Genomic DNA, 26,166 nt, shown 5'->3' on the forward strand with positions numbered 1-26,166 from the left:
ACTCCTTATCTCCGAAACCGACTTCGGAGCTTCCCACTTAGATACCGCTTCTATCTTAGAAGAATCAACAGCAACACCACCTCTTGAAATCACATGACCAAGAAAACTAACCTTTTCTAACCAAAATTCACATTTGGACAGCTTAGCAAATAACTTCTTTTCTCGTAGAACTCCTAAAACCACTTTCAAATGCTCAGCATGCTCTTCTTCAGATTTCGAATACACCAAAATATCGTCAATAAACACCACAACAAACTTGTCTAGGTACGGATGGAAAATCCTATTCATATACTCCATAAATACTCCAGGCGCATTAGTCACACCAAAAGGCATTACAGAATACTCATAATGTCCATACCTTGTTCTGAAAGCAGTCTTCTGAATATCCTCAGTTTTCACACGAATCTGATGATATCCCGATCTCAAATCTATTTTACTGAACACACTCGCACCAACCAACTGATCCATCAAATCATCAATCCTCGGCAAAGGATACCGATTCTTGATCGTCACTTTATTCAGTTGTCTGTAGTCCACACACAACCTCATAGTACCTTCTTTCTTCTTAACCAATAACACTGGTGCACCCCACGGCGACACACTCGGACGAATAAATCTCTTATCCAACAGATCTTCCAACTGACTTTTTAGTTCAGTTAACTCAACGGCAGACATACGGTACGGAGCCATCGATATCGGTCTAGTACCAGGTACTAAATCAATTGAGAACTCAACTTCACGCTCTGGCGGCAATTCATTCACTTCTTCAGGAAACACATCAGGAAAATCACACACCACGGCTAGATCACAAATCACCAGTTTATCTTTAGCCTCCAAAGTCGCTAACAGCATAAACAACTCTGCCCCATCTGCTACTGCCTCATTCACCTGCCTTGCTGATAGAAACAAACCCTTTCCTTCCTCACTCTCAGGAAAGATCACAGTCTTATCAAAACAGTTGATATAAACTCGGTTAAACACCAACCAGTTCATACCCAGGATAACATCAATCTGCACTAGTGGAAGACACACGAGGTCTATCCAAAAGTCTCTACTAAAAATACTCAAGGGACAATTTAAACAAACTGAAGTAGTAGTCACTGAACCCTTCGCAGGAGTATCAATCACCATACTACCCTGCATCTCAGATATCTCTAATTTAAGTTTCACAGCACAATCCAAAGATATGAAGGAATGAGTCGCACCTGTGTCAATAATAGCTACAAGAGGAAAGCCATTAATATAACACGTACCTCGGATCAAACGATCATCTGCAAAAGTCTCAGAACCCGATAAAGCAAAGACCTTGCCTCCCGACTGGTTCTCTTTCTTCGGCTTAGGACACTGTGGACTGATATGCCCCACCTCTCCACAGTTGAAACAAGTCACAGTCTTCAACCGGCACTCTGCAGCCAAGTGACCACCTTTTCCACACTTGAAACACTTCTTCTCAGTACTGGTACACTCATGGATACGATGTCCAGCCTGACCACATCTGAAACACTTAGCAGGGGCACTGGAGTCTCCCCCACTAGGTATCTTCATCCCACTCTGCCTCTGGAAACCTTTGCCAGTTGTATACGGTTTTCCACGATCATTCTGATTCTTGCCTTTCCTATCAACCCTTTGCTGATAGCTCTCTGCTCTAGCCTTGGTATCCTGTTCAAAAATCCTGCAACAGTCCACCAAGTCAGAAAACACTCTAATCCGCTGATACCCAATAGCCTGCTTGATCTCGGGACGTAACCCGTTCTCAAACTTCACACACTTTGAAAATTCCCCAGTAGCCTCGTTATAGGGAGTGTAATACTTCGACAGCTCTGTGAACTTAGCAGCATACTCAGTAACAAACCGGTTGCCCTATTTCAATTCCAAGAACTCTATCTCTTTCTTTCCTCTGACATCCTCTGGAAAGTACTTCCTCAGGAATCTCTCTCTGAACACCGCCCAAGTGATTTCAGTATTCCCAGCAGTTTCCAACTCAGTGCGGGTAGCAACCCACCAATCATCTGCTTCCTCTGACAGCATATGCGTACCGAACCTGACCTTCTGGTTATCGGCACACTCAGTCACTCGGAAGATCCTCTCGATCTCCTTCAACCACTTCTGAGCACAATCTGGATCGTATGCTCCCTTGAACATTGGAGGATTGTTCTTCTGGAACTCACTCAGTTGACGAGCAGCTCCCATTCCCACAACATTCGGATTCCCTCCAAGTACTCCAGCTAGCATACCCAGAGCCTCAGCAATCGCAGCATCGTCTCTACCTCTTCCAGCCATCTCTATTCTGAAAACCCAACAAGCTAAAACAATAAGTACTGATAGGGTTACACAACACCTATCCCGTACAGGGGAACAGAATAATTACGACTCGACTCGACCGACTATGCTCTGATACCACTAATGTAACACCCTTCTAAAATACCCCAAATATTTAATTAAAACAGCAATATATCAATCAGAGTAATTATGCAATTAAGGGTGCCACACAATCATTTCACACCATTCACCAAATAACTGTCATGCTCTTTTATTAATTCAAAACATAAAGCATTTGCACAATACGCAACGGATAGAAATCAAATCAATCATGCAAAACATGTAACACATTACATGTAAAATTATTCAACAAGGTAAAACATCCCGTCCCGATGTTACATCTATCAGAGCATGACCCACTAAGGAGACTACACTAGACTCCAAGCACTAGCTTCTACTCAATCACTGCTCGTTACCTGAAAAATAGTTGTAAGGGTGTGTTCCTCAATCGATATAATAAGCATTATAAAATATCATGTAATGCTAAGTAATTTAACACATATCATCACCCTAATCAGATCACACATATTCAGCAACGGCAATATCAACTCATAATCATCATCATCATCATACTCAAACTCAACACAACCATAAAACACACGTATAATATTGGAATACATCCATTCATATTATACGCCATGCACACATACATTATGCAATGAGACTCCATGCATGCGGTACCGACTATTCGTGAACATATAGTTCAACCTCACCGATCAAATCCAGATATGGCTACCAAGCTCACTAGTCCCATTCATTTGAGACCAAGTGACTCACTCACTAATTCCTCACCATGGGAATTAGCTACCACCCCAAGGGCTATGATATGCACGCTAATCACCTAGCATGCAAACATCAACAACAATCCATAATACTAACTCACTAATTCCTCACCATGGGAATTAGCTACCACCATAAAGGCCACAATATGCAAGCTAAATCACTTAGTCATGCAAACATCAACAATCATCCACAATGGACATATGCTCACACTCTAAGCCATAAACAGTCCATTCATAATTTCATACATGATATACACATTCACAACATTATGCATACCATCATACATCATCAACATATTTATCACATAATCATATTATGTCATGCCACATAATCAATCACAGTATTAGCACACTCTACTAATACCTACACTGCTCAAAACAACGGGAATGATCCCTACTCTATCATGCATCAGCTAAATTACATTACTCAGCTGAACAACCAAAAACTGCACAACAACAGCACAGAAAAATCACAATCCTGCCCATACGCGTACTGCCTAGTCCCATACGCGTATGGCCCAATTCTACGCCAATCCCATACGCGTACCACCTATCTCATACGCGTATGCTACGCGTACCACTTCCCATACGCGTACCAACAGAGACCAAACCACGTTCAAAACATCATCTTCCTCATCCATACGCGTATTGCCTAGTGCCATATGCGTACCAGACCATCTCATACGCGTATTGCCTAGTGCCATACGCGTATGACCAGAAACCAGATTTCCAGATCTGCTATGGTTTTCTCTGCTACGAGATCTCCCAATTCCAACCTCCTACAATCCAATTTTACACAGTAATCGTTCATATCATCTAACACGAATCATACCCTATTCAATTTCACCAATTCTAACATTTTTACATCTAATTCTTACGAATTTCTCCCATTAAAACCCATATTTCGTTCATCCAATATTTCACAATTTTCAGCATACATCATTCTAATCAGAGTCAAAACAATGGTTTATCACTACCCACTACATGTTATCCCATAATACCCATTAATCGGCGATAAACCCCCCTTACCTGAGTTAATCCGGCAATCCTTCAGCTTCAAGCTCTTCCTCTCTTCAACCCTTGTTCTCTTGCTCTTCTCTTTGCCCTTTTTCCACTGTTCTGTCTCTTTTTCCTTTTCACGTGAAAAATAACCCTTTTTACCAAATGGGACCTTTTCTAATTCCAACTTTTATTCCAATAATAATAATAATAAAAATAATCCAATAATAATAATCCAATTATTTAATTAAATTAATAAATATACTATTAATTTAAATTAAATAATTAACCTTATTTCATCGGGGTGTTACAGTTGTGATCAGTTCAGAGACCGGAATCCAGTACAGTTGATGTTCAGATGACTTGGAGGATGGCACAGTGCATTGCATTCATGCATCTGCATCATTCCCATTTTGCATTTATCCGCATCTAACTCATGTTTATCCATATGCAGGGGACATTCTTGATTGAGATCCTGGTTGAGAGACTTCTTTGTTCCAGATATGAGGACCGGCTTGAAGGACGATGTTATCTACAGTTTCTTTGATCCAGAGATTCGTGTGCTGAAAGATATGATAGCATTGATTACGCCTGACCATGTGGGGATGTTCCGTGAGGCTTATGGTGGTATTCTGAAGATGGTTTTCAGGCTTACAGATGGGGATAGAAGCGCCATCCATACTCTTCTTCAGTTTTATGATCCTGGTTTGAGATGCTTTGTCTTCCGGGATTACTTGTTGGGACCTTTGATGGAGGACTATGCCGGTATCCTGGGTATTCAGATCAGAAATCAGGTTCCTTTCTATGCCGCTAAGGAAGAACCTGATGTTGCCGAGATCTCTCGTGCTCTTTATTTGAGCCCTGAAGTGACTAAGGGAGGTTTGAAGGAGAAAGGAAAGTTGCCCGGTTTTCATCTGAGTTTCTTGGAAGCTAAAGCCAAGGAACATGCTGTTTTGGGTGATTGGAAGGCCGTCTGTGCTCTGCTTGCTGTAAGCATTTATGGAATCATCTTGTTCCCTAATCAGAAGAACTTTGTAGACATTAATGCCATCCGGGTGTTTGTGCAGAGGAATCCTATTCCTACTTTGGTTGGGGATGTTTATTACTCGGTCCATAATCGGAACGAGAAGCGGCGTGGGGGATTGATTAGATGTTATGCTCAACTGTTATACAAGTGGTTCATGGGATATTTGCCTTCCAGAGGTGCCTTTGTTCTTCTTGACCATACTGTAAATTGGGCAACCAAGTTGATGGGTTTGCGAGCCAAGGACATAGCTTGGACTCACAATAGTGGGGTTGGACGAGATTTCATTTGCAGTTGGGGGAGTTTTCCCAATGTGCCTCTTATAGGAGTTCAAGGTTGTATTAATTATAACCCGGCGCTTCTTAAGAGACAAATGGGATTCGCTATGGAGGTTCCTTCTCTTGAGTGTGAGATTCAGGAGTCTTTCTACTTCCCGGTTGAGGGTAATCAGTCATCGTTGAGGCAAGTGTCTGATGCATGGCGCCGCATTCAAAGGAAAGGCAAGTTTTCTTGGGGTAGAGCTAATAACAGGTCTTTTCCTCCGTTTGATGATTGGCTCAGAAAAAGGGTGGAGCTCACTCGTCTACCATTTCCTGTGGGTGATCTTTGGTATCCTTTGATTGAGGGGCCATGTTCTTCTGTCAGCATGGAAGAGTTTCTAGAGATGAAGAGAGAGAGAGAGATCAACTGCAAGCAGAAAAGACTGAGTTGGAAATGAGTGTTTCTAGGATTCAAATGGCTAATCAGGAAGTCAAGGGGAAAGCAGAAGACCAGGCTAAGAGACATGCTCTGGAGGTGAAGCGCTTTGAGATAGACACCGCCTATTACCGCAAGATCAGCCAAGTGTTAGAGTCATCTACAAAGGAGCATGACATTACCTAGGAGAAGTTGGCTAGAGCTTTGAAGGTCATTGAAGATGAGAAGAGGAGACAAATCCTTGTGAAGACTCAGAGGAAAGCTAGAGCCAAAGTCCTTACCGTAGACTGGGAAGCGAAGCTGAAAGTTAAGGAAGAAGGGCAAGCGAAGATTATGGCCGAGAGAGATCATTATCTTGCTGAGAGAGACCATTATTTCCGACAGACGAAGATTCATCAGAAAGAGGTGGGAAGACTTCAGCAGGAGAACACTGAGCTCAGGTTCGCTGTGAAGTTTACCAGGATGGTTGATGATGCGGAGCCTTCTGTGGGACCTTCTTCAGTTTAGGCTTTTGTTGCAGTTGTTATCATGTGTGGATTACCGTCAGGCATGTTGACGGAATTCACTTGCTTGTATTTTCTTTCTGATTCTGGAGAATTGTAAAATTGATTTGTATCAAGCCTGATGTATGACTCTTGCACGTGTTGTGCACTTTTGATATACAGTGGTTATTATCAGTTCAGTGAGTGACCTTCAAGCTTTATTTCCTTTTCTGTGTGCACTCACATAACACACACATGGTCGGTTGATATCTTTGCTAAATCATAACTCTCTGCTCTGTATGGTGAAACCAAGTGATTGATGGCAGAATGTTGCTGTCGGATTATTATCTGTCTCGATGAAACCAGGATCGAAGGACAGAATGTTCCTCATACGGATAGACATTGCATTCATGCGTGAGTCATAATAACCTGTCTTCTATTTTGCAGGTGTCAGTTTCTAACGTGTTTGATTGACTGAGGAATCATTGCTCGCGCACGCATAATCATTCCCTTGCACGTAGCTCGTCCGCACAGATACCTTACCAGGCGCAACAAATCCAAACTGATGGATCTACCCAACGCTGACATTCTCGAGCTGAAAGAGAAGATAGGAGAGTTGATCAACGTCATGCAAGGGTTCGCCTTGGGGCAGAAGGCACTTGTTGAGAAAGTGGAGAAGCTTGAGCGGGCTTCGGCTGCCAATAGTGGCAATAATCTAGAGGGTGTTTCCAACAATGGTCTTGGTGGTTCTAGGGATGGTGGTGATCCCAGAATTAAGACGACTACTGCTGGTGTAGTGATCAACAATGGTGGAGGTTTTGGTTTTGCTACAGGCGGAGGGCTAGGTCATGTAGGCAACAATCTGAAGGATAATCAGTTTCCTCCTTTCTTTGGGGCCATGGAGGATAAAGAAGAAGATCAGTTCTCTGTGCTGAATGAGCAATTTGGTCAATACGGTGTCCAACCGCCAAACAAAGAAATTCAGGCACTAGTAGAGAAGATCAGGGCTCTGGAAAGCCATGCTACTCCTGGGGCTATCAATATGACAAACATGGGGCTGGTTGAGGGGATTGTGATCCCGCAAAAGTTTAAAGTGCCCATGTTTGATAAATATAATGGGAGTTCTTTCCCGGAAACTCATCTCCAGGCCTTTGTCCGGAAAATATCTGCCTATACCATGGACCAGAAGCTCTGGATGTACTTCTTCCAGGACAGCTTGTCTGGTGGGTCTCTAGAGTGGTATACCAAGTTGAGGTCATCAGATATCAAAAGCTGGCAGGATTCGGGGGATACTTTCTTTAAACAATACCAATTCAATGCTGACATGGCTCCTAGCCGTACCCAGTTGCAGGGTATGTCTCAGAAGCCAAATGAAGGGTTTAAAGAATATGCACAAAGGTGGAGGGAGTTGGCTTCCAGAGTTCAACCACCGTTGGTGGATCGCGAGATGTCTGATCTGTTCATGGGTACCCTTCAGGGGACTTTTGCTGAGAGAATGGTGGGTTGTCCCGTCACTGGTTTTACAAATATAGTGGTGGCTGGGGAGAGAATCGAAAGCTGGCTGAAAATGGGGAAGATACAGGGAAGTGCTTCGTCGTCTGGGTCGAAGAAGCCCTTTGGTAATGATCAGCGTAAGAAGGAGGGTGACACGAGTGCTGTGTATGCCCAGAGAGGACACGATAGGGATCGTTACTACCAGCACACTGCTGTAGTAACAATTCCTGCTGATAATCAACCTGCACAACAACAACAACAACAACCACAACAATGACAGCCATTTCAACGGAGAACCCAACGGGCCGGGTATCAAGTGAGAGGGAGAATGATTGATCGTCAGTTTGATAGGCCACCCGTGACGTATTCATTTTTGTTGAAGAAGTTGAAAGATCTGGGGTTGGTCCAGTTGAGAACATTGGCTCCGTTGAGACCAGATCAGAGGCCTGCCAACTATGATGAGAACGCCAAGTGCGAATTCCATTATGGTGCCCCTGGACACAATGTTGAGAATTGTAAAACCTTCAAGCATGTGGTTCAGGATCTGGTAGACTCCAAGGCCATTAATTTTGCTTCATCTCCAAATGTTAATGCTAATCCCATGCCGGCGCATGGTCGGATGGGGGTAAATGCGATTTCCAAGGATAGGAGGATAATTGGGGTGATGAATGTAGATAAGTTGAGGACTCTATTGGCTGAGGTCAAGAGACAGTTGTTGAAGAATGGAGTCTTTTCGGGTTGTGATAATTGTTGTGCTGCTTGCACGGTCGCTATCAATGGGTGTGTGTCATTGAGGGAGGCTGTTCAGAGGATGATGGATGAGGGAAGTCTAAGGTTTGAGAAAGTTGGTTTGGAGAAGGAGGATGTTTCCACCATAACCATCTATTTTGATCCTATCAACTTGTCAGCGCCAGCAGATGCAACTCCAGTTACCATCACAGTACCGGGGCCTATTCCGTATGAAAACAATGATGATGTGTCGTGGGATTATGGTGGGGAGGTATATTGCAATGGAGAGAAGCAGGAGGATCTGGCTGTAGGTGAAGCCACCGTTTCAAAGGTGGATAATGCCGGACCTAGTGGTTTCACTCGCAGCGGAAGGTTGTTTGCGCCTGACACATTGAGGAGTGGGGAGGGAGAAAAAGAAAAGAGAGATAAGGCCGAGGCTTTATCCAGGGCAAGAGGGAAGCAGGTGGTGAGTGAGGGTACTCCTGTAGCGACACCGACGCCTGTTGGGTCGGAAAAAGAACTTGATGATGAAGCCGAGGAATTTCTGAAGATCATCAAGAAGTCTGAGTATAAGCTTGTTGACCATCTGCAGTAGACTCCGTCTAAGATTTCAATCCTATCATTGTTGTTAAGCTCTGAAGGGCATATAGAGGCTTTGTTGAAAATATTGAAGAGAGCCTATGTCCCGCAGAAGATAACGGTAAATCAATTGGAGACAGTGGTGTCTAATGTTAATGCCAGCCATGGGCTGGGTTTCACTGATTTGGATCTTATGGTGGACGGGCGTAATCACAATAAGGCCTTACACATCTCAATGGAGTGTAAAGGAGCAGTGCTCTCGCACGTTTTGGTGGATACCGACTCGTCACTCAATGTGTTGCCGAAGAAGGCCCTGGCAAAGCTGTGTTGCGAAGGAGTAGTGTTGAGGCTTACTGACTTGGTGGTTAGAGCCTTTGATGGCTCTAAGAGGGCTGTGCTTGGGAAGTGGAGCTCCCTGTGAAGATCGGGCCCGAGGTGTTTAAGTCTGTGTTTTATGTCATGGATATTCAGCCGACATACAGTTGCTTGTTGGGTCGACCATGGATACACGCTGCTGGGGCAGTGACTTCGACTTTGCACCAGAAGTTAAAGTATATCTGGGACAGGCAGGTCGTAACGGTTTGTGGGGAGGAGGATATCTTTGTCAGCCACTTGTCATCGTTCAAATATGTGGAAATGGACGGTGAAATATTTGAAATACCAAGTCTGGCGTTTGAAACTGTCAAGGTGGAGAATGCCATTTTTGCTAAGGAAGAGAAGAAACCGTCCATTTCTTCGTACAAACAGGCCGCGGAGGTGGTGAAGAGTGGAAAAGCCCCAGGTTGGGGAAGGATGATAGACATTGCGGCAAAGGAAGACAGGTTTGGGGTTGGTTATCAGCCGGGCCGAGGCTCGTCTCGACAGAATAGAGGCCGTCGTCAGCCATTCACGTTCACCAGTGCTGGAATGCTAGATCCAGATCACGTCTGTGCGGTGGGTGAAGAGATCGACAGTGACTGCGAGCTCGACTCGTGGATAAAAACGTGCGTACCAGGGATGGAGATCCAGAACTGGAAGGCCGAAAAGATCATCACTGTCACTCTACGTGAAGAGTAATATTTCTGTTTTTCAATTCTGTCTGCATGAAAGCCATACGTTTTGCCCGAAACGTAATGGTTCATTGTAAGGGCCACCTCATGTGTTTCATTTTGCAATATTTGCATCATCAATAAAAGGATGTTTTTTCACTAAAAGCGGTGTTCCCTGTTTTTCATTTATTTTTGCAGTTTAATAAAAATAAATAAAAATGGCAATGTTTGTTTTCATTTTCCTTTTAATTTGCTTCATTCCGGTTCTAAAAGCAATGCATGAATAAACATTCATGCAGATGCGATCATTCTCCGGATCTCATTGATAACAATCCTGTTACACCCTCATATGACTTCGATAATCCGATCTATCATGCCGAAGAAGAAGGCGAAGAAGATTGTGAACTGCCGGAGGAATTAGCCAGGTTGTTGAAGCAAGAGGAGAAGGTGATTCAACTGCACGAGGAGCAAGTTGAGATTGTGAATCTGGGTACCAAGGAGGTCAGAAAAGAAGTGAAAGTCGGGGCCGCTTTGGAGGTGAATGTCAAGAGCAGAATGGTAGCCTTGTTGAAAGAGTATGTTGATATCTTCGCCTGGTCTTATCAAGATATGCCAGGATTGGATACCGATATCGTTGTGCACAAGTTACCATTGAGAGCAGATTGTCCTCCAGTGAAGCAGAAGTTGCGCAGAACTCGACCCGAGATGGCCATGAAAATCAAAGAGGAAGTGCAGAAGCTGTTGGATGCTGGTTTTCTAGCTGTCACTAATTATCCGCCTTGGGTCACGAATATTGTGCCGGTGCCGAAAAAGGATGGAAAAGTGAGGATGTGTGTGGACTACCGGGATCTGAACAGAGCTAGCCCGAAAGATGATTTCCCATTACCTCACATCGATGTGTTGGTAGATAATACAACTCAATTCTCGGTGTTTTCCTTCATGGATGGCTTTTCTGGCTATAATCAAATTAAAATGTCGCTAGATGATATGGAGAAAACAACGTTCATCACACCATGAGGCTCTTTTTGCTATAAGGTGATGCCATTCAGTCTCAAGAACGCTGGTGCCACGTATCAAAGAGCTATGGTGACTTTGTTTCATGATATGATTCATCATGAAATTGAATGCTATGTTGATGACATGATAGCAAAGTCCCAAACAGAAGAGGGGCACCTGGTAGATCTGGCCAAGTTGTTTGACCGATTGAGACAATTCAGACTGAGGTTGAATCCGAATAAGTGCACTTTCGGAGTACGGTCCGGTAAGTTGCTGGGGTTTATTGTAAGCGAAAGAGGAATCGAGGTTGATCCTGCTAAAGTAAAAGCAATACAAGAAATGCCTGAACCGAGAACAGAGAAGGAGGTTCGTGGTTTCTTAGGTAGATTGAACTACATTTCACGGTTCATATCTCATCTAACAGCCACGTGTGAACCTATATTCAAGTTGTTGAGAAAAGATCAAACGGTCAGGTGGAATAATGATTGCCAAGCGGAATTTGAAAAAATAAAAGAATATTTGCAGGAGCCTCCGATTCTGACGCCTCCTGTGGAGGGACGACCGTTAATCCTATACTTGACAATCCTCGAGGGGTCTATGGGGTGTGTACTGGGGCAGCATGACGAGTCTGGTCGAAAAGAGCATGCACTTTACTACCTTGGCAAAAAGTTTACCGACTGTGAAACAAGATATTCACTGCTCGAGAAAACTTGTTGCGCTTTGGCATGGGCTGCTCGCCGACTGAGACAGTATATGCTGGTTCATACCACTTTGTTGATTTCCAAGATGGATCCGATCAAGTATATATTTGAGAAGCCAGCATTGACCGGACGGGTTGCGAGATGGCAAATGATTTTGACTGAATATGATATCCAGTATTCCTCTCAGAAAGCAATCAAGGGGAGTGTATTGTCTGATTACCTCGCCCAGCAACCCATTGAGGATTATCAACCGATGAAGTTTGAGTTCCCTGATGAGGACATCATGTTTCTCAAATCGAAAGATTGTGAGGAACCAATCCCGGAGGAGGGGCCTGACCCTGAATCCGAATGGATTCTGATGTTTGATGGGGCTGTTAACGTGAATGGTAGTGGAGTTGGTGCTGTTTTGGTTACGCCGAAAGGATCCCACATTCCTTTTGCTGCCCGGCTAACGTTTGAATGCAACAACAATGTGGCTGAATACGAAGCTTGTATCATGGGTATTGAGGAGGCGATTGATTTGCGGATCCACAACCTTGTCATTTATGGAGATTCAACTTTGGTTGTGAACCAGGTTAACGGGAAATGGTATACGCATCAATCTCATTTAATTCCATACCGAGACTATACGAGGAGATTGTTGACGTTATTCACCAAGGTGGAATTACACCATGTGCCGAGAGAAGAGAATCCTTTGGCAGATGCTTTGGCTACTCTGGCTGCCTTGATTAAGGTACAGTGGTGGAATCAGTTCCCCAGTGTTGAGGTGAGACGTCTGGATAGACCGACTTATATGTTTGCTGTTGAAACAGCGCCTGATGATGAAAATCCGTGGTATTATGACATCAAACGCTATCTGGAAACCCAAGAGTATCCCGAGGGAGCGTCTAAGAAAGACCGAAAGACTCTGAGGAGGTTGGCCATGGTGTTCTATCTGAACAAGGATGGGGTGTTGTACAAGCGGAATTTCGATTGGGTTTTGCTTAGATGTGTTGATGACAAAGAAGCAAGCCAATTGATGAAAGAAGTGCATGAGGGGTCGTTTGGTACCCATGCCAATGGGAATGCGATGGTGAAAAAGTTGTTAAGGGCCAGTTATTATTGGATGACAATGGAGGCCCAGTGTTTCAACTTCGTGCGGAAATGTCATAAATGCCAGATTTATGCTGATAAGGTGCACGTGCCTCCAAACCCGTTGAGTTTGATGTCGTCCCCATGGCCGTTTGCTATGTGGGGCATTGATATGATTGGGAAGATCGAGCCTACGGCTTCGAATGGGCACCGGTTCATATTAGTGGCTATCGATTACTTCACCAAGTGGCTGGAAGCAGCCTCTTATGCAAACGTGACGAAGCAGGTCGTGGCCAGGTTTTTGAAAAGAGACATTATTTGCAGATATGGGGTTCCTGAAAGAATCATTACTGATAATGGTTCTAATCTCAACAACAAGATGATGGCAGAACTGTGCCGAGAATTCAAGATCGAGCATCACAATTCTTCTCCTTATCGTCCGAAGATGAATGGGGCAGTCGAGGCGGCTAATAAGAATATTAAGAAGATTGTGTAGAAAATGGTCGTGACTTATAAGGATTGGCATGAGATGTTGCCGTTTGCATTGCATGGGTATCGAACCTCGGTGCATACATCTACTGGGGCAACGCCTTTTTCGCTTGTGTATGGGATGGAAGTCGTGCTACCGGTTGAGGTCCAGATTCCTTCGTTGAGAGTCCTGATGGACGTGAAATTGGAAGAGGCTGAGTGGATAAGGACTCGGTATGAAGAGTTGAGCCTGAAGAGTTGAGCCTGATTGAGGAAAAGAGGCTGGCGGCCATTTGTCATGGGCAGTTGTACCAGCAGCGAATGAAACGTGCTTTTGACCGAAAGGTGCGACCTCATGTGTATCATGTGGGAGATATGGTGTTGAAAAAGATCCTTCCTCCTCAAAACGATCGTCGGGGCAAGTGGACACCCAATTATGAAGGTTCATTCGTGGTCAAGAAGGTTTTCTCTGGCGGAGCCTTGTTGTTGGCGACCATGGATGGTGAGGATTTTCCATCCCCTGTGAATGCGGACGCAGTTAAAAAATACTTCGTATAAGAGACCCGCTGGACGAAAAGAATAAAATAGTCCAGGAAAAAATGGGCATCCCAGCGAACCAGAAAAAATGAAAAAAGTTCGGGCAAAAATTAGGGATAAAAAGAAAAAACTGTACACCCGGCAAGTCGAAAACCCCACAAGGGCGGCTTGGGCAAAAAAGGGTATCCCGGTGGACTGAAAACCCGAAAGGGCGGTCCAGGAAAAAGAGGGAATGAAACGAACAACTGCGTCTAGCATGATCGTTTGTACTTTGGATTAGACACCTGGATAATCGCCGAAAGGGATCGGTCAGAAGCGTCTTGTTCAGAAGGCAGAAAGCGCGGAGAGTTTTGAGGACATATGGGGTGTAACCGAGTTGGAACTCGATGAGATCACGGTTTCATATTTCCATTAGGATAGATTTTCCTTTTGTGCGCAATCACCTCTTTTCAGGGATTGCTTCCTGTGTATTGCTCAGTTACGAGCCACCTTTTTCAATCAATAAAATGCATATTCAGTCAAATAATTTTGTTTTTGTTTTCATTACCGCTTTGATTGCAAAAACATCCGTTTATTTTGATAAGAATCTTTGCATTTTAGGACATAGGGGTCTCTTCCAATGCATGTTTATAGGATTGTAAACTTGAAATCTTATTCGGAAGGTTGAGTGACCCAGGTGTTGAAATGTTGGCACGCCTGGGGGACGTTTTTATCTAACGATCTCTTTTGCAAGCGCTGTTAGATACTTTCACTCACTTGCAGGTTGTGAAGTGAAGCTTTTTGACAAAAGATTCCTGTGGAGTCCAATCAGGGACGAGGAATTGAAGAATGGTGAAAAAACGGCGAAAGAATTGCGACGATCCTTGAGGGTTAATCAAGAAGACTCTTCAAAGTCTGAAAGTGGAAAGTTAATACTTTGGTCAGATGGTGAATACCGGTGTCCGACGAGTCGACAAGTGTTCCGTGTCAAACATTCCATATTACCCCAGCAGGTTCGAGATTGGTATTTCTTCGGCAGTCAGGCCTGAAGGTTGATGTTTCCCCTAGCAGGGTTGAGATTGTTATATCCCCAGCAAGTCGGAAGGTTGCCGTTTCCCTAGCGGATGTGTGCGTTGGTAGCTGTTTCCCCAGCGAAGTCCCCAAGCGGATCGAGTTCAGTGCAGGTTATCCCTAGTGAGGATTACCCTTTCCCCAGCAGCAGTACTATTCCCCAGCAGGGTGGAGATTGGAGTGATATCGAGTTCCTAAGCAGAGTTGCTCGCGTCGTCCCCTGAGGGGGATGCTTTTTATACATTAATCATTTAGAAAAGCATAGCATATTGCATAACTCATTGCGTAGCATTTCCATGGTTATGGAGCATTACGCTGTAAAAAAAGAAAAAACTCATGCATCAGCATTGCAAGCATAAGCTAGTCTCAAGCTGTGGTTACCGTTTGAGAATTGGTTTAGGAAGTTGGAAGATGTTACTCTGAGGAGCTTAGCATCGTGACGTTAGATCAACGGTATTCCCCAGTAGTGCGATATTGGAGGATGAATTTCTGTCGAGCGGAGATGGAAGTTGGAAGATGTTACTCTGAGGAGCTTAGCATCGTGACGTTGGATCAACAGTATTCCTCAGTAGTGCGATATTGGAGGAAGAATTTCTTTCGGGCGGAGATGGAAGTTGGAAGATGTTACTCTGAGGAGCTTAGCATCGTGACATTGGATCAACGGTATTCCCCAGTAGTGCGATATTGGAGGAAGAATTTCTGTCGAGCGGAGATGGAAGTTGGAATATGTTACTCTGAGGAGCTTAGCATCGTGACGTTGGATCAACGGTATTCCTCAGTAGTGCGATATTGGAGGAAGAATTTCTGTCGAGCGGAGATGGAAGTTGGAAGATGTTACTCTGAGGAGTTTAGCATCATGACGTTAGATCAACAATATTCCCCAGTAGCGCGATATTGGAGGAAGAGTTTCCGTCGGACGGAGATGGAAATGAAAATCAAAGAAGTTTTGGGGTCCAAGAAAAGTAAAAAAAAATAAAAAAAAATCAATCAATCAAAAAGTTTTGGGGTTCAAGAAAAGCCAAAAAAGATAATAATTCCCAGCGGAGTGCAAATTGTTCGTCTGTTCTTGGTATTCAACCACTCTTCACTCTGATCATCTGAAAGCCGAGGCTTTCATATCGACAGGTTCACAGTCGATTGAATAGGGACAGCTGTAACACCTCAAAATTTGCCCTCCTCTTTGAAGACTAGTTTAGCACATTGCATTTCATACTTTAGAGCATTAGGCATTGCATTTTTGCATATCATGTGAAAATAAGAAGGTCATCCTCCAAAGTCTTTTCAGAAGATGGAATGTTACATGATTCAAGCCTGAGGGTTTCTATGAATTGATCATCAACCATCTGAGGGTTTGATTTTCATTAGGGTTTCTTGATTCTTCAAAGGTCTTGAGCATCATCTTGTTTGCAAGGATATATTACCATCATCATGGTTCTATCATCATCAAGGATTTCATTGTTCATTCTCAAGTTCCTTTGGATTAGGGTTTTGACCTCTGGTCAACCCTAATCAATGCCATTCTTTCAATTAGGGTTTCTCAAGGAGATGAGGTATTTTTATGGGATGAGGATCACATGAGTGTTATATTGAGCTTACATGAGCTAGGGTTTCATTTTGGAGCAATTTCCTCAAGTGGTGGAGGTTCAAGCTGATCAGAGCATTTCAAGGGCATCTGAGTACCAAAAAGTCAACTGTGCAGTCAACTGAGGGCTATGAGGTGGGGAAATGAGTTGAGACACCTCAATCATGTTCAAAAGAGGTTCGTTTGTCATTTTAAACATCTATCTTGAAGATTTTGAAGTCATGGCAAAAGTTTCCAAAAATGGAAAGTGACCTGTAATTTCAAGTTTCCAAAAATGGCAAGTTTTTTATCCACATTCAATTTGACTTTCCAACATCAAAGAAGTTTCAAATGGATTTTTAGTGAACATGAAAGTTGAATATCTTGCTCTCCCCATTTCAAAAAATCCTATTTCATGATCATCTGATGATTGGTTGAGAAGTTATGGCCAAATGATCACAAAGCATACATGGAAGTTCAACGTGGCATAACTTTTGATTCAAATCTCCAAATTGGTCCACTCTTTTTGCAAAATGCTTGTCATGACCAATAATTTCCAAATGAATCTTTGCCTTGCATAAAAGAAGCTCATATGACCACTTGTTCATACATATGCATTTTGGAGGGAAAATTGATAATTCAAATTTGGCTGATCATACAAGTAAAATACCACTTCCATCATGTTTATTGAATGATTTTAAGTGGGTTTGAAGCATAACATGGTATTGTTCACGTGTGGATTAGCCATGCAAGTTCATTATTCATTTTTTGCAAGACATTTCAATTTTCACTAAGCATGATTAGCAAATGGTTAATTTGGATTGGCATTGTCATTAACACATGATATAAAAGCCAAACCCTAACAGATTTTGCTCATAACTAACTTTTGGGATCTAGAATTTTCATTTCCCTCCAAAAGTTCTCTCTCTTCAATTTTCAAATTTCTTCATACAATTCCACAAAATTCTTGCATAATCTTGTTTATCATGCATCATTGAGTAGGAATTCACCTCTGGTTTGAAGAATTCTATCCAGATTCAAGCACATCAAGAGCTTGAACATGGAAATGGAAACTTGATTTTGAGCTGGACTGGAGTGCTTTCAATTGCCAATTCTTGCATCAAACTTCAAGGCACGCATAGAGGAGTGGATCTGGAGCTCCATAGCATCTAAGGACACGAATTCGATCACTGCAAGTTCCAAGTAGGTGAAATTTGATTCTCTCTTTTTGCCTTTTTCTTGCCATAGACATGTAGATCCTATTGCACTGAGCATGCTGATATAATTTGTTTTAAAAATGGATGAATAATGAGCTAGATATGTTGATTTAAAGTTTGGTTGATGAAAATGTTTCTGCTCGATCTCTAAAATATAACATGAATTAGGATGTTTTGAGCATGGATTTGGATTGTGCGTTGCAAGAGCTTTCCAACGATATATGATTTGTAAGATTCTGGGAATTTTTTTCATGAGCTCCGCCGCAGACGGTCGGAGAAGACGGTTATTACCGCCGTCCGCCGCCGTCTGCAATTTCTGTTAGGGTTTATGCCTCGTGTACGCTCGCGTGGCTCCTGCATGGCTATTTCATTGGCCCTCGTTCACTTGACCGTGCCTGCGTGGTGTTGACTGCTGATTGGCTTGCCACATGTATTAATGAAACGATGCGTTTCATTGAGCTCTCTTTGATCCTTGGCACGCGAGTTCGATCCTTGGCCTGTGTATTTCTGAATTTAATTGTTGCATTTTCTTCTTAACCCTGCCTGGCGTGAGTTAGAATCCTGGCGTTTCCACTTTGCTGATTTTATTTTGAATATTCCTCATTTCCTGGTTTGGCGTGGGTTCGAATCTGGCTGATGTACATATGATTGATTTCATTTCAAATTTCATTTTCCATATTATTTCACATTTATTCCATTTTATTCGTTCAATTTCAAAAAATCATTAAAAATAGTAGATTAATCCAATTTGATCCCAATTATTTTTCACATGATTGTTTAAATGTCTAGTATTTTTTCATATGATTTTCATGATTTGTTGAGTTCTGAATTTTTATTTGTTGATTTTTGATTGGACATTGTGTTATATTGACATGCTACATTCAATGCCTTGTGAAATGCTTATCTTTGATCCAATTGATTTGAATTTTGGCATGCTTGATCTTCACTCATTATATGAATGTTTCATCACTGGTTTGTTTTTTTTAGCATTTGTTATCACTGTTTTGGACACATGAACATGTAGTGTGACAATTTGTGTCACATTCTTGACCTTGCATTTGTGCATTTTCATTCACCTAGCATTTGAGCTCTCCTGGATTTAATTTTTTGCATGATGTTTGTTCATAACATGATAAGCTTGTATAAAAAATTCATAGCCATTGGATGCTTTTCTGTTTTGATTTGGATTTTCTAATTTGATTGTCCATTTTGTGCTCATTTGTTGGTCTTTGTTTTATGTTGATCATTTGATGCCTTTGCCTTATGAATTGGTCTTGATCTTTTTGAGGACACCTTCTTGTTTGCTTGAATGTGCTTCATGTGAAATATTGACTTCTGTTTTGGTCATTTGACTTGCTTTTGAACCTAGTCTTTGAACTAGTGGTTTGTACACATACTAATTGAGCTTTGTGTTTCAGGTTTGAGCATTTGGCACTAATGGTTGGTTTGGTCTCATTATTTGAGATGCAAGTTGCTTTGATTACTAACTCTGGTTGTGTTGTAGGTCCATTGATGTGATGAACTCACTTGAGTGCTTGCACTAATGACTTGCATTGTGTAGATATTAGAAAGTTCCACTGTTGTTGTCTGTTGGTTTTCTGAATACAATATTAACTGTTAAGCTTTTGTACAGGTACATTATTTGCTTGCTAGCTAGCTTTTGCTTAAGCTTTGGAGTATGGTTGATACACCACTGAGGTAGTTTAGCCTTCTTACTCCATGTAGTCTGGAAGTCCTGTCACCTTTTTGGCAGGCATTTTGGCTGAAGTCCTCCTTATGAGGCTCTGATTGTGTTTGTTTACATTTGTACCAAAGACCTCTAAATGAGGCATGTGCTACTTGATAAGACCTCCAATTGAGGCAATTGACAGATAGAAGGGATTAGCAATCAATCCCCTGTTATTCAGTGAGTCGTTCATTATGCTCGCACTACGTGCTGATGCTCTTGAACAAAATACCCAAGATCTTTGTATAGAGTCAGTCAAGTGGAATATGATCCCTCTTTCTGGATCCCCACGGTTTCTTTGTCATTGAGCTCACCCAAGCCAGGGTTAAGAGCATGAGGTCTAATCCTCATTACCATATTTGATCAGCTTCACCCTAACTCTCAATGTTAGTGGTTAAGAGCTTTAGCATACCCCTACAGTTTTGGCTTGTTTGTCGAGGTTGATATGACCCCTCTTGACTAAAGCCCAACCGTTTGTCTGAGCCTCTTGTATGTATATAGTGTGTGATGCTTGATCATTTGTGACTGGTGTTGATGTTTTGAGCTGACTTGCTTCCTGTGTGAGTTAGATGCATGATTAGAGACCTCAACTTAGGGATTACTGATTGCATGACAACTATTAGGATCGAGTTAGTCTCCCTTTTAGTTTGTTGTTTCCCTGGTCTCTGGTTAGGAGAGAGTTTCTCCCCTGTTAAGGGGAACTACGTCGCCCTGATTCTCATACCAGATGAGATACGTAGGCAGGAAATCGAGCGAGATCTCTCCGAGAAACCTTTTCTTTTTTTGTGACAACTATTAGGCTCGAGTTCCAGACTCCCTATTAGTTTGTTTGTTCACCCTTTTGTTTGTTTTTGTGTGTGTTCAACCTTTTCTTTTTTTGTGGCAACTATTAGGCTCGAGTTCCAGACTCCCTATTAGTTGGTTTGTTCACCCTTTTTATTTTTCACCCTTTTTTTTTTGTGTTCAGCCTTTTTGTTTCTTTTGACGCCTCAACATCTCTTTGTGTTGGTGTGACAACTATTAGGCTCGAGTTCCAGACTCCCTATTAGTTTGTCAATCTGATAACCTTTTTCTTTGGTGTTCGCTGGTTAGCGTGTGCTATTGTTTGGAGTCGGATATAAGTCCATGTATTGGCATTCTGTTTCCTTGTTTATGTTGTTTGTTTGGAGTCGGATATAAGTCCATGTATTGGCATTCTGTTTCCTTTGTGTTTGTTCGGAGTCAGATGTAAGTCCATGTATTGGCATTCTGTTTCCTGTTGAGTGTTTCTTTTGACGTCTCAGCGTCTCCTTTTGGTGTTTTGTTTCGGCGTGCGTTAGCCGAGCTATGAGTGCTCTGATTCTTACTCTGGATAGAGAAGATACGTAGGCATAGGATGCGATGTCCTAGCGAGCATGTCCCCATTTCCCCGAACTACATTGACTCTGATATTTGTTTCTGACAAACTACGTAGGCCCAGGATGCGACATCCTGCCGAGTCCGCTTCCTCCATCTTCTTTCACCTGTTTTATTATTCTAGTGTGTGTATTTCTTTGAGCAGTTTATTAGCAACCTTTTCCTATTCTTTTGAGCGTGGATCCCGTCGAGTACGGCGGACGTGAGGGATGCTAATACCTTCCCCTTGCGTAACCGACTCCCATACCTTGCAATCTCTGGTCGTAAGACCGTTCCTTTCCCCTTTCTTAGGTTAGTCCTGCGCTCCCTTTCCGTCATAGGATGAATAGCATCGTTGGCGGCTCTGTAAACATGTTTTTTTCCGCCGGTTGTTTTTCACGTTGCGACAGAGGGGATCTCATTTGCCCATTTAACTTTAAACATGTATGCTAGAGTAGCCAGTGCATCTGCTAAATGGTTTTCTTCCCTTGGAATATGATCAAACGTGATCTCCTCAAAGTATGGAATCAATTTCATCACATGCTCTCGGTACGGAATCAGATTCGGGTGACGAGTCTCCCAATCTCCATTGATTTGGCTGATAACTAGAGCAGAATCCCCATTTACATTCAGATATTTGATTCTCAAATCAATAGCGACTTCAATCCCGTAGATACAAGCTTCATATTCGGCCATTATATTCGTGCAATCAAAATAGATTTTGGCAGTGAAAGGAATATGAAAACCCGTGGGAGAAGTAATGACATCTCCCACACTGTTTCCCAAAGCATTTGAAGCACCATCAAACACGAGCATCCATCGTGATCCTGGTTCTGGGCCTTTGTCTGGGTATGGTCTGGGGTAACATTCTTTGAGAAACAATACATCTTCATCAGGAAATTCAAACTTCATTGGATGATAATCCTCTACAGGGTGATGAGCTAAGTAGTCAACAACTATACTACTCTTGATGGCCTTTTGAGTCGTATACTGGATATCATACTCGGTTAAAATCATTTGGCAATGGGAAACCCTTCCCATGAAAGCAGGCTTCTAAAAAATATACTTGATTCATCTTTGAGATCAACAAGGTAGTGTGAGTCAACATATACTATCTCAATCGACGAGCAGCCTACGCTAGAGCGCATCAAGTTTTCTCAAGCAGTGAATATTTGATTTCACAGTTAGTAAACTTTTTGCTCAGGTAGGATATTGCATGCTCTTTTCGGCCAGACTCGTTATATTGACCCAATACACACCCCATTGACTCGTCGAGGATAGTGAGATACATGATCAACAATCTTCTCTCTATTGGAGGCATAAGAACTGGAGGTTCCTGCAAGTACTCTTTTATTCTTTCGAGCGCTCTTTGACAATTGTCGTTCCACACCATGGCCTGATCTTTTCTCAATAATTTGAACATTGGTTCCCATGTGGCTGTTAGATTTGAGATAAACCTAGAAATGTAGTTTAACCCCGCTAAGAAACCACACACTTCTTTTTCAGTTTTTGGTTCAGGCATCTCTTGAATTGCTTTTATCTTTGTAGGATCAACCTCGATTCCTCTTTCACTAACCAGAAAGCCAAGTAATTTACTGGACCTCACTCCAAAAGTACATTTATTGGGATTCAGCCTTAATCTGAACTTCCTCAATCTCTCAAACAATTTCCGCAAGTTGACTAGATGTTCCTCCTATGTAAGGGATTTTGCAATCATACCATCCACATAGCACTCAATCTCCGTATGGATCATATCATGGAATAGGGTTACCATTGCACGTTGGCAAGTTGCCCCTGTGTTCTTCAAACCAGAAGGCATGACCTTGTAACATAAGCTTCCCCAAGGTGTGATAAACGTGTTCTTCTTCATATCTTCCGGAGCCATTTTAATATGATTATAACCGGAGAAACCATCCATGAAAGAAAAACCGAGAACTGAGTAGTGTTATCGACCAATACATCAATATGTGGAAGCGGGAAGTCATCCTTGGGACTCGCTATGTTAAAATACTGATAATCAACACACATTCGTACCTTGTCATCCTTCTTAGGCACATGAATAATATTAGCTACCCACGGAGGATAAGAAGTAACTTCCAGATAACCTGCGTCAAACTTCTTTTGAACTCATCTTTGATCTTCTTAGACATATATGGGCGCGTCCTTCGATGCTTCTGCTTAACATGGGGACACCCCTTTTTCAAAGGTAGCCTATGCACCACAATATCCGTGTCGATCCCAGGCATATCTTGATAAGACCAAGCAAATATGTCAACAAACTCTCGCAACATATCAATCAACCTTGCCTTCACACTTTCCTCTAAAGGAGCCCCCACTCCGACGTCTTTCACATCGTCCTCAGTTCCAAGATTCACAACCTCAATGTCTTCTTGATGCGGCAGGATGAACTTTTCTTCTTTCCTCAATAACCTTGCTAATTCTTTAGGGAGTTCATAATCTTCATCACCTTCTTCTTCGGCTTGGTAGATCGGATTGTCAAAGTCATAATGAGCGATAGAAGAATTGTTATCAATGGAATCCGAGGTGGACGTGAATCTACATTAATGATGTTTTTTATGCTTTTAGGAAGTGTGTGGTGAAAAGAAAACATTTCCATTTTAAAAGAAAAATATAAAGACAAAGATCAAAAGATTTGAATGCAAAACATCCTTTATTTCATGATAAAAATTGAAAATGAAACATGATGACCCTACATGATTCACTACGCTTTGGGCAGAGCGCAAGAATTATTGCATTATAAAGAAACAAAAAGAAAATTGCTCCTGATTGAGCGTGACTTGGATGACATCCTCTGCAGTCCAGTTGCGGAGCTCTTCACCTGGAACACTTGGTTGAATCCAGTTATCAATGTCGTAATCACTGTCAGCATCATCACCCACAACATTGGCCTGACCAATATTGATAAATCCAACACTTGCAAACTTTACCGGAGTGAGAACACTTGGCACCTTGGGAGCTTGAGGGGCTAAAAACTTCCTAGAATGACTAAAACCAAGGCCCAACTTATCAAACTTTGGAGGAAGATCTAGCACACGACCTCAACCTTCGGGGTGACCATTCTAAACTATTGCTCTAGCATCTTTCAATGAAGATATAGAAACTGCATTCTTCTTATCCTCAGAATGAGGAGTCTTGATCATCTGAACAACTTCAAATGCCTGAAAAGGATTTTTGTTTACTTCCCCCTCAACCTCTACATACCGGAAAGATGTTAAAGGACTCACCATGTATTCTTCCTCTCCACAAACAGTAACAATCTTACTACCAATTGGGAACTTCATTTTCTGATGAAAAGTGGATGTTACAGCGCCTTCCCCATGAATCCATGGGCATCCTAGAAAATAACAATATGTGGGTTATATATCCATGACGAAGAATTTCGTACCAAAAACTTGTGGTCCAATCTTAACAGGTAGATACACTTCACCAAAAATAGCTTTTCGAGATCCGTCGAAAGCCCTGACTATCAAAACACTTGGGCGTAATTCAACTCCTGCATAGTCAATCTTCATCAGAGCAGACTTGGGTAGCACATTCAAGGATGATCCAATGTCTACCAACACACAAGATAATGTAGTTCCTTTTCATTCCATAGAGGTGTGCAGAGCTTTATTATGATTGCGTCCCTCAGGAGGGAGATCAAAGTCTTTAAAACCCAAACCATTGTCAGCTGATATACTGGCCATAACCCCTTCTAACTGGTTGACATTGATGTTTTGCGGCACAAAAGAGGAACTTAACAATTTCATCAGAGCATTACTATGGGCTTTAGAACACAACAACAGGGATAATATTGAAATCTTAGACAATGTCTGTCTCATATGATCTATCACTTTATAGTCACTTTTCCTGATTAATCTCAATAACTCTTCAACTTCTTCAGACGAAGAAGTTCCATGAATTGCATTTGGTTTAAGAGCATTAACTGGCACATATTCTAAATTATCACCCATTACTTGTTTACCCTTAGCTTTTGCCAAGGCATCAGCATTATCTTGACCATTTTGTGGAGAATATACCCTACCACTTCTGGTAATTCTTCCTGTACCGACAAAATTGTCAACATTCAAACTTTCATCGTCACTTGGCTTTTCCTCAAAAGGCTTCCCCTCTTGATTCACTCCATGATAATAGACATCCGACCCATAGTGCCATGGCACAACACTCTTGCTAGAGTAAGGAATAAGACCAAGCAACGTGATTGTCAAGGGAGTAGACCTAGCAGGCGCTGAAATATTTGCAAGAGTGTACGAAATAGAAATTACTGCCACATCTTTCTCTTCAAATTTATCATCTTTAAAAATTCTATCACGCTGTAGGAAACCTTCATCAATTAAATTCTGAATCCCAACTTTCAGATTAACACAACCCTCTGGGTGATTCTGGCACTCACAACATTCTGGAAAGCATCCAGGAAAAATATTATTCTTGATCAGATAACTTTTAACACACGACAATGAAGTAGACAATAGGTTCACATCCATGATCAAATTCAAGTTCTCACCATCTTCCACAACATTAACAGTAGGTCTGACATGAGCAGGCATCAGGTTTTGGATAATGTTCGGTCCATTGTTCGGAGTGAACTGAATGGCCTTAGAATCCAACAACTCTTTCACTTTGTACTTAAGAGCCCAACAATTCTCCACATCATGGCCTATACCTCCAGAATGAAACTCGCATCGGGCATTAGGATTATAACCTGCAGGAAGCCTCTCAGGAGGCTGTGGCATGCCCCTTAAACTAACCAACTTCAATTGCAATAAATGTTGAAGCACCTGGGAATAAGACATCGGGAGCGGATCAAATACTTTCTCAATTCTGGGTTGTCTTGGCTGACTATAATTGCGACGAGGAGCGTTCTACTGTTGTTCCTATTGATACTGTGGTTGTTATGGTTGAGGAGTTGCGGTAACCAGAATGGCCATAACATTCACTTGTTGTTAATGACATTGTTGTTGATATTGTGGTCTTCCTATGACCCTCTGAGCATAAAAAGAGCTTGATTCACCCTCCTTCTTCTTAGGGTATCTACTAAACGACTTCTTGCCAGCCCCACTTGCATAATTACCAGCATTGGCTAAATGAATTTTACCCATTTTGAGACCAACTTCAATCCTCTCTCTAGCCATTACCAATTCAAAAAAACCCGTAGAAGTGCTACCCACCATTCTGTCATAGTACAGGCCTTGTAGGGTACCCATTAACATGTCAACCAGTTCTCTCTCCATCATTAGAGGTTGAACCCTAGCATCTAGATCACGCCACTTCTGAGCATATTCTTTGAATGATTCATTTTGACCTTGGGTCAA

At 42.3% G+C, this 26,166-nt stretch overlaps 2 protein-coding genes across 2 annotated transcripts; both read right to left on the reverse strand.

Moving 5' to 3' along the window:
- Positions 1 to 21,229: 21,229 nt before the first annotated feature.
- LOC127081401 (uncharacterized) lies at positions 21,230 to 21,850 on the reverse strand. The gene has a single exon (XM_051021659.1). It carries the CDS (start codon positions 21,848 to 21,850, stop codon positions 21,230 to 21,232), a length of 621 nt encoding a protein of 206 aa, XP_050877616.1.
- A 2,588-nt stretch (positions 21,851 to 24,438) lies between these two features.
- Positions 24,439 to 25,647, reverse strand: LOC127081402 (uncharacterized). The gene has a single exon (XM_051021660.1). The coding sequence runs from the start codon at positions 25,645 to 25,647 to the stop codon at positions 24,439 to 24,441; it is 1,209 nt and encodes a 402-aa protein (XP_050877617.1).
- Positions 25,648 to 26,166: the final 519 nt, after the last annotated feature.

The sequence above is a fragment of the Lathyrus oleraceus genome, chromosome 5 (genome assembly GCF_024323335.1).
Source record: "Lathyrus oleraceus cultivar Zhongwan6 chromosome 5, CAAS_Psat_ZW6_1.0, whole genome shotgun sequence".
Classification (NCBI taxonomy): Eukaryota; Viridiplantae; Streptophyta; class Magnoliopsida; order Fabales; family Fabaceae; genus Lathyrus; species Lathyrus oleraceus.